This window comes from Poecilia reticulata, chromosome 17 (assembly GCF_904066995.2).
Source record: "Poecilia reticulata chromosome 17, P_reticulata-male-v2, whole genome shotgun sequence".
NCBI classification, from domain to species: Eukaryota; Metazoa; Chordata; class Actinopteri; order Cyprinodontiformes; family Poeciliidae; genus Poecilia; species Poecilia reticulata.
The window spans coordinates 20,780,903-20,789,644 of record NC_088846.1 but is presented as its reverse complement, the minus strand read 5'-3'; the positions used below and the strand labels follow the sequence as shown (position 1 = coordinate 20,789,644).

General features: G+C 35.7%; 3 protein-coding genes across 8 annotated transcripts in view; 2 read left to right on the top strand and 1 right to left on the bottom strand.

Annotated features, from left to right (window-relative positions):
* Positions 1-237: 237 nt before the first annotated feature.
* LOC145547571 (macrophage mannose receptor 1-like) lies at positions 238-3,049 on the top strand (the record flags this gene model as incomplete). Its single annotated transcript, XM_081598238.1, has 4 exons — positions 238-535; positions 585-589; positions 1,305-1,420; positions 2,378-3,049. Coding segments are annotated over 4 exons (537 nt in total), but the record flags the coding sequence as incomplete, so codon positions are not given.
* On the top strand, positions 2,628-6,791 carry LOC103479817 (macrophage mannose receptor 1-like). Of its 3 annotated transcripts, XR_014084252.1 has the most exons (7): positions 2,628-2,804; positions 3,320-3,438; positions 3,692-3,764; positions 3,855-4,008; positions 4,131-4,169; positions 4,775-5,328; positions 5,502-6,791. XR_014084252.1 is itself a non-coding variant. In XM_081598294.1 (6 exons), the coding sequence occupies exons 1-6, from the start codon at positions 2,628-2,630 to the stop codon at positions 5,035-5,037; spliced, it is 825 nt and encodes a 274-aa protein (XP_081454420.1). In that variant the 3' UTR covers positions 5,038-6,791. The 3 variants fall into 3 exon arrangements, 2 of the variants coding, with proteins under 2 accessions (XP_081454420.1, XP_081454421.1); XM_081598294.1 differs by having other exon boundaries at positions 4,775-6,791; XM_081598295.1 differs by having other exon boundaries at positions 4,131-6,791.
* Positions 5,876-8,742, bottom strand: part of cacnb2b (calcium channel, voltage-dependent, beta 2b) — a 29,405-nt gene continuing 26,538 nt past the window's right edge. For all 4 annotated transcript variants that reach the window (XM_081598289.1, XM_081598290.1, XM_081598291.1 and 1 more), the window contains one exon: positions 5,876-8,588. In XM_081598289.1, coding sequence (XP_081454415.1) covers positions 7,899-8,588 — 690 coding nt within the window. In that variant the 3' untranslated portion in view covers positions 5,876-7,898. The remainder of the gene's footprint in view (positions 8,589-8,742) is intronic.

The following is an 8,742-nucleotide window of genomic DNA, read 5'->3' as shown; positions in this document are numbered from 1 at the left end:
TTTTTTTTACTTTCTTTTTAGCTACTCATTGAACTGTTTTGAACAATTTCTCTTTTCAGATTCACCATTTCAGCTTACCAACACAGGCACAGATTCTTGCCTAGTTAAAACTGGTAGCACATGTGACGACATACGCTGGACAACTGGTAATCGACTGCTGGTCCCCAGCGTGAATAAATGCCTGGGAGTTCAGGGGAAAAGTGTAAAAATCTGTATTGCAACCTAGCTACAAAGTGAAACTTCATACAGTTTGTTAGTGAACTTTACTTTATTACATTGTCATTTTATAGACGTTTTATTTTATCTGCAGAATATACTGATGACCTTTGGATAGGACTAAATGATAGACAGAGAGAAGGCTCGTTTGACTGGAGTGACCTCACCACAGTTACCTTCATCCGGTGGGAGTTTTCACCAGAAGCTGCAAATAATCATGACTGTGTTCTTATGAGAGGATATGTAATGTTTATATTATATTTATATTGTTTTATGTGTTCTATTATAAAATCTATACAGAAGAAGATAATTAACTGGGGTACTTAGAGAAGTGCTATGTACATGTTTCTATGTACGCTTACTTATAGTACAAGTAAGTCCACTTACATGTAAGTTGTATTTACTTGTACAAAGTAAGTTGTACTTACTTGTACTTATAAGTAAGTAGAAATGTACCTGTGTACAAACCAAGAACACTATCAAACACTTAATTAGTACAAGAAAAAATATTCCCGTAAACAATTATTACATTTTTCTCAAATAATACAAGAACAATTAAGATGAATATCTTGACTGCTGCAATGACAACTTCTGTGGATTAAATATATGTTTCAGGATGAATCATTTTTTTCATTTTTATTTTTTGTAGGGTGGATATTGGATTGTTACTGATTGTGACGTTGAACATGGCTTCATTTGAATGAAGAGAAGTACTTCTGAACCCTCAGGAGATGAAGTAGAGCTCAATCAGGGCTGCAAGCGTGTGAGTTAAGTTCTCTTGATTTTATAAAGTTTTTGACACACAATTCAAAAATATGTTACTTTTCTCATGTCATGCAACCTGCTTAAAAGCAGCATATTTATAGAAACAGGCAAGAAAATATTCCTAATTCAGAGCAAGAAAAAAGAAAGTCAGGCAAGGCGGACATTTTTATTCTCGCTTAAGAATTTAATAAAAGTGTAATTTCCATTAAGAGGAAATCCAACTTCCAAATATAGAATCGTTTTACAATACTTACATGGCAGTAAAAATGAAGGGGGGAAATCATGTACTGACATGACCATGCAACTTTTATTTTCTATGAAAGGGTTGGAAAAGACACGGCTCCTACTGCTACTATATTGGGATGGAGTCTAAGACATATGATGAAGCAAAAGATTACTGCAAGAGAACCAATTCCTACTTGGCTGATGTTTCAGACAGGTAAAAGAATTCATTATGATTAAAAAACATTTTGAACAGAGCATCTAGATAAGTTGTCTCAAACTCCAGTCTTCAGTGGCCGATGTCCTGCAACACTTAGATGTCTCACTCCTGTATTTGCTCATTAGCAGAGCTTTATAGAGCCTGACTGTGTGCTAGTGAGGCGGTGTTGTCATTTAATTCAAGTGTGTAGGACAAGGGAATGTCTAAAGGTCGCAGGACACTGACCCTCAAGGACTGAAATTTGAGAGTACTACTACTAATCTAAGTGTTCTCTACAATATGAGGGGTGTTCTGGTCTTCATCAGATCATAAAATGATGTGACTGCAATCTCAAATTAATGGGTGATTGTTTATTTAAAAACACAGAAGTGTATAATGGTAGTTGTTTCCTTACAACTACCATTAAAATCAGGTACATTTCAGCATTTTGTAAGTACATGTATAGTAACTAATCATCAAAAATTATGACAAAATCTGGAAAAGAAAAAAAAAGATATTTTTTGCTGGCTTGATACATAAAAATGCATTTCTTCCATGTAACGCACATTGAAACATGTTGAAAGAAAGAGATAGCTAACTGCATTTTATTTTTATTTTATTTTTTACAATATGACAATTTGGTTATCTTGGTTAAAATTGTTCCTAAAAGATGCATTGGAAGCTATTAATCAATGTGGTGCACTAAAATTTGTACACATTGCTTGTGTGTCTTGTCATAGACATTAAATTTATTCAGTATTTAAATATTTAAGTGTGCCATAAATTTTAGGAAGTGAAAAACGTCACATAACTTTTTTACTACGCAAATACCAATAATAATAATAATAATAATAATAATAATAATAATAATAAACAAAATCACACATTTTTTAAAGTTGGTCATACTCTTCAGTCCTTTTGACTAAAATGAAATCACAAAATACTTTAATTTCTACAAACTGGACATTTCTTCAGGGTGGATAATGCCTTCCTAGTCAGCTTGGTGGGTCTGAGGCCAGAGAAGCATTTCTGGTTAGGGCTTTCAAACCAGAAGCACCCGGGAATTTTTGAGTGGACCAGCATGGCCCTGTGAGATATGCTCACTGGAACAGTGAAATGCCAGGTACCAGAACATTTATGTTTGTATAATGTGTTTAAAAGTAACTTTTAAAATGACAGTTTTTAATTCCTTTGCCAACAAGGCCACAACCAGGGTTGTGTTGCGATGACCACTGGTACTTCTGCCGGAGTGTGGGACGTTTTGCCGTGTACAAACAGAGAGAAGTACATCTGCAAATATCAAACAGAAGTGCCAACTCAGACGCCTGCACCAACAACTGCTCCGTCTGAGGGCTGTCCATTTGAATGGAACCAAGTCATATCAAAACCCATCTGCTTCCAGGTAAAAAGTATCTATTTCTTGGATGTAGTGCACTCATATTATGTTATAATATAAAGCATTTATATTATGATGCTTTAATATAAATGGAATTCACATGATGTGCCCCTTTCTAGTGATTACAAGACAAATATTAACATTACAAGGAAATAGAAAAGCAATATCGTAAAATGGGCACAATGAGACTTTACCCATAGTTCAAGCACATAAATTTGTGTGCAAATATTCAACAGACAAGCAGTGACCAGCATGAGATGCTTAAATGACCCATATAAAAATAAACACTATTTTATATTAAGGAAGACTTAAAACTATCTATAAAAAACGGGCATAACCTCTACTTTATAAGACAGGTGTAGGGTCTTCTACAAGCTTAATTTGGTTCCAACAAAGCCACAGTGGGAATTAATAACTAATGATATTATAGTGATTAGCTGAATGTCTTGAATATGTCAAATAGCGTGATTATGACAATTCATTACCGGCTTATAATGCAAGTTGATTTTCTTGTCTTGAAGATATTTTCGAGACCTTCAAAAAAGAGGACATGGTTTGAGGCCAGAGATTACTGCACAGCGATTGGAGGAGACCTTCTAAGCATCCATAATGCCGCTGAGCTGCACCTGCTGAAGCAATTGTACAATAAACCTTCATCTATAACATAAGCCACCATCAGCTATCAATAATCCTCTTGACTAAGTTTTCTGTTGGTTTCAGTCAACATGACGTACAGTTTCTGTGCAGTAGCATTTGAACAGCTTGTAGGGATAACAGTCTGCTAAAACACTGAAACTAAATGATAATAAAATAAAGAAAAGACAATAGAATATCTGTATAATAAATGCTACACGTTCACATCAGGTACTAATCATGACTGTGTCTTTTTACAGCTATGGAAGCGTTTGGATTGGACTGAGTGCTCCTGACTCAAGCAATGGTTTTATGTGGAGTGATGGATCCCCAGTGCATTCGCAGTTGTCTATCTTTAAGTTATTACTGCAACGCTGAAGGAAATGAACTAATCGCTAGAAGTTGTGCTGCTTTTGTTAACAGGTGAACTTTCAACACTGGAGAAATGGGGAGCCAAATAATAGAAACAATGTAGAAACTTGTGTTGAAATGTCTACAAATAATTGGGGCAACGATGGGTCTTGGACTGATATTGGTTGTGAAAAGTACAATTGCTGGGCTTGTCAGATCCGTACAGGTAAATCTTGTTTAAGTCAGTCCAAGTCAATATTACCTCGTATTTAACACAAGTGTCCATTTAGCTAAAGAAAGCCTTTCTGAAGTAAGCACTGTTAACAATCTCTTTTTACACATGTACAGGATTCACACCACCGTCACCTCCACCTGATATTACTCCATGTGAGTGGATCATTATTTAAAATATTTGTTTTGAAAAAGATGTGTAATGTAATGTTCTGATAATCATTTTTCACAGCTAATATTAATTCACATTCACATTTTCCCTGATAAAAACAAAATGTTCCATGTCACATAAACTGAAGATCTGTGTGAATAAATTTTGATCATGATTTAAAACTTTGCTGATATTTTTTCTCACTCAATATAGCTCAAATTTTATTAATTTTTCAATGGAAATTGCAATTTTTTAAAATTATTTGTCCTTTGACCTCCTTGTGTACATATTTGAACATGTATTGGACTGTCGATTACATATTAAGCTATGTGCCTTGTATTGCATCTACATGAATTTGGTGAACTTTGCATACACTGACTTTTTATTATTGTTCTTGGTAAAATAGATTAGACAGAGCATCTATGAATGCTAATTTTAAAAATGTTGCAACAGATATAGTTTAGAACTAGACTTATAAACCCAACGAAATGCTCTCACGCTTGTGGTTGTGACATGACAAAATATGAAAGAAATCCAAATGATATGAATACTTTTGGAAGTTCCTGTATGTGGAAATCTCACATTGTTTCAATTTTGCATTTCTGTACAGACTACAACGTTACGTCTGATGGGTGGCTTCAATGGAAGGGGAATCAATATTATATCAACAATGAGGAAGCAGTGATGGACGATGCAAGACAGTTCTGCAAAGACAGACATGGTGACCTGGTAACCTTTGAAAGTCAAGAAGAAAATGTATTTTTGTGGAAACATTTGCTTAATTTTGTAATTAGAAAAATAAAATGTGTTCATAAAAACAAATCTGTTGAGTTTTGGGATCATTCCACACTGGATAAAACTACAGGAATGTAGCTAAGAAAAATTAAACTGATGACATTCATTGTGTTTCTTAAAGTAGTATGAACCAACTCAGTTTTTGCTATGTGCACATGTAGCGAAGGGAAAGGAGTTTCCTGTTTGAACGTATTTGTTGTAGAGAAACTTGCTTTCTGTTTTTTTTTTTCTTACTTGTTTTTAGAAGAAAATCTCTGGTTCTCATATTTCTGCACACTCACACTGAAATGTTCCTATTTATGTTTAGATATACAAAGAAAACACACATTTCTGGATTGGTTTGACCGTGGATTTTGACAGAAGTGTTCAGTGAGTACACATTGATAACATATTTGTGAAAAACATTAGTTCCAAAATTAAAGATTTTTAATTTCATAACAAAAATACACCTAATTTAAAACACTAGTATTAATCTAATCATTGCAAAAACACATGAGTGAGGTTTGAAAAATAATTGACTTATTTGCCTTTGCTGCAATAAGATGGCTAGATGGTCTCATTCCAATGGTGGGAAGATCATCAGCCTGATTTCAGAAATTTTGATGAGAACTGTGTTGCCATGACGTCTCATAAAGGTGAGTAATGCGATTCACTTACAAAACAAAACATGTATTTTCACATGCGCCAGTTTTACATTTTCATTCCTTGCTGGTTTGGGTAAAAGTACAACAGTAACAACCAGGGTAGTTTGATAATTTAACTAACACAGCAAGCTGCCACAAAGGATGAAATTTAGCAGAAGAACGTGTTGTTAATCATGCAATTTTGCTTTTGTCCTTAAATATTAGAATAAAGCAAAACTCAATTTACACAGTAAAATGTCACACAAGGGCTCCTGTACTTAAATGAAATGTCAGACAGCATATAATATATTTTAATGATTTTTAACAATAGAATACATACCTGTCAAAATGAACTTTTGAATGCTGTACAAAATTATATAAACAAAATAAATCTACAAAGGAATAATCAGTCTTGTTTACTCGATGCAGTCATACTCATTAGGTCTACAGTACTTGGTGATGTAACAGACTCTCAAGTCCTCCCTTCATTTAAATAGCAAGGCAATTATGAAGTATGTACAAATGCATAGATTGTATTCAAGCAACATGTTTTATCACAACAAAATGCATAGATTATCCTGCATACACTGAGTGTGACCACAAGATTAGTCATGCTTCCAGACAGACCAAATGCAAGACAGCAAATAGGTTCAGACTTTTCCAAAAGTAGAGCAGAAAATGTGTTAAAATTATATGTACTATATTTAGGTTTTAGTGCTTAAAGTAAAATAAAGCAATAGCGTTCAGAGACTAATTAAAGTGCAAATGTGAAGGAAACATTTTAATAGGGAAAAACACATAAAGTGGTTTCCTGAATATGTAATTGAAATATTCAGAAAGAAATTGGGGGTTTTTTTTGTACAATGCTGAAATTTTGATTTGCAAAATTTTAAATGACTTCACTTTAAGACCAATCCAAACTAAAGATGAAATTCAAATATCTGCTACACAGAAACTAATGAGCAATTAGAACTTCGTTAGCTAAACTTTTCTATAAACGATTAGCTGTCTCCAGTTAATTCTTTAAGTTATCTTCATGATTGTGGTTTTGATTAAGGAGGAAGTTAATGATTTTTAAACATTTTTGATGACTGATAAATGTATTGCCTAGTGTTGATGATGTAAATTTGTAAAAGGTATGTGAATTGTTTATCATATTTGATCAATATGTAAAGAAGAATTGACAATAAAAATGGAATACAAAAATAATTGTTTTGTTATTTTCATTTATGTTAAAATTATACTGAAGAAAACTTTCTTTTGTCCAGATAAGCGTAAAAAATAAAAAGAACCGTAACGTAAATGAGGATAAAAGTGTCTAATTTCTGTTTTGTAAAGGCTAAAAAATAAATGCATATGGGATTATTCAGCAGGGCTGCGCTGAAATTGCTTTTAGGTACAGATTTTTGCACATTATTTGCTCCAGGTGTCAGCACCGTCTCTGCATCTAATTTATAAAGCAAACAGCACTGATTATGTCACAGTGCAAAGATGCCCGTCGACAATGGTAGGTTTGTGCCAGATCAATAATACAGAAAAAAATCTGCACAACCCAAATGTTACCTTCAGCCACAAACACAGCAGGCACATAATGTGAAAGAGAAAAAGACAGACTTTTGTATTACAGATGCCTCCTAATGCTTTAAGGATCATCTTTTTCACCTGATCAAAAGGGAAAAAAATTTAGGGATGGCAATTTTGAAATATTTATTCAATGTCAATAAACTGCACAACTGCAGAGGGACAACCTTGAGACTGAAACAAAGATGGCTAGATTTTATGTAGCGTTTTGGAAAATGTATTTGGAGATTACAGAAATCATATGAAAAGTCAGGCACTCCTGAGTCAATGAAAGGTTCCATCTATGCCCTCATTTTATAAAGGCTGCAGTGCATTGTTCTTTTTCTTTGTTTCCTCCAAATCTGATGTTCAATTCTTACCAGAATTCATGAGATGGTAAATGTTTCTCAGTAACTATTTATGGTAAAATCCAATGCTTTTAAATTGCAAAAACTGAAATAAATATTGGAAATACTTCCTACAAATGCATGCAGACTTGGAAATGTTGCAGAGACTTGTAATCTGCTTGGCAACAGATTACCAAACCCCTTTTAGGGTTTGAATTAGAATTTGTAGTTAGCTTCTATTTTCGTGGGAGATCAAGTGAATCAGGCTGTGTGGAGAGAACGAAATAGTGTTAAAGAGTAATAAACAGTATGAAAGAATAGATTACCTTCAAAAATGACTGTTTCACCTATGAGTGCATTATAAAATGGGCAGCATAAAACTGTGCATCCGCTTGGGAGTAGAAACATGTCAGTCGTCCATGTAAGAATCTTTGTGCCACCGACGTGCGTCTCTGTCTCTGATTCGATCCCAATCGCTCTCCCTGTCCTTGTATCTGTCTCTGTCCCGATCTCTGCCGTGGTGGTAGTTGTGGTGGTTGTGTGCAGGATAGAGGCCTGCATGGTGTGTCCGTGTTGGGATGTGCTGGTGATGCCTCTGATGCCGGTTGCGTTCGTTGTGCTCCTGCTCATAGCCTTCCCTGTCATGCAGCTGGCCACGATGGCGTTGGTGATGATGGTGATGATGATGGTGGTGGTTGCTACTGTGGTGGTGATGGTTATGACCCTGGTGGTTGTAGTGCATCTCCTCCTCATCGCCCTCCACCACCGCTTCCTCCACCTCGTCGTCCCTCTCCTCATGCAGGGGTCTCCTTGGAGGCCTCTGGCTGTAATCTCTGCCCGACTTTACATTCATGCCACCAGATATTTGGCTGTGCTGGGCGTGGCTGTGGTGCTCCATCCGGCGGCGGTGGTGGTGGTGGTGGTGGGTGTGCTGCGGTCTTTTTGGTTCTGTCCTCAGAAGTCGCTCCTCTTCTTCCTTTCTTTGGCCTTCTTCAACTCTGTCCTCCTGATCCGGGGCGGGTGGGGTCTCCTTGTCTGGGTGGTTCCCACGTGAGCCCTTCCTCTTGGAGGCAGCCGGCTTCTTACTCTTCTGCTCATCCTTTCAGGAAAAGGACCAGATGGATATAATTTAACTAGTCACACAATACAAATGAGTAACTTGCAAATCCAAATCACAGAGAGGATGTGGAGAGGTCAATGTGAACAATGAAAACAATGTGAGGAAGATGGGTGACACATTTTCAAAATGACAA

Excerpts from the sequence above, each read along its gene's own strand:
- LOC103479817 (XM_081598294.1), top strand. The coding sequence starts at position 2,628 with ATGACCACTGGTACTTCTGCCGGAGTGTGGGACGTTTTGCCGTGTACA. Across the intron at positions 3,765-3,854 it reads TGTGGAGTGATGGATCCCCA|GTGAACTTTCAACACTGGAG; the intron begins GTGCATTCGCAG and ends TTTTGTTAACAG. Across the intron at positions 4,170-4,774 it reads TCCACCTGATATTACTCCAT|ACTACAACGTTACGTCTGAT; the intron begins GTGAGTGGATCA and ends ATTTCTGTACAG.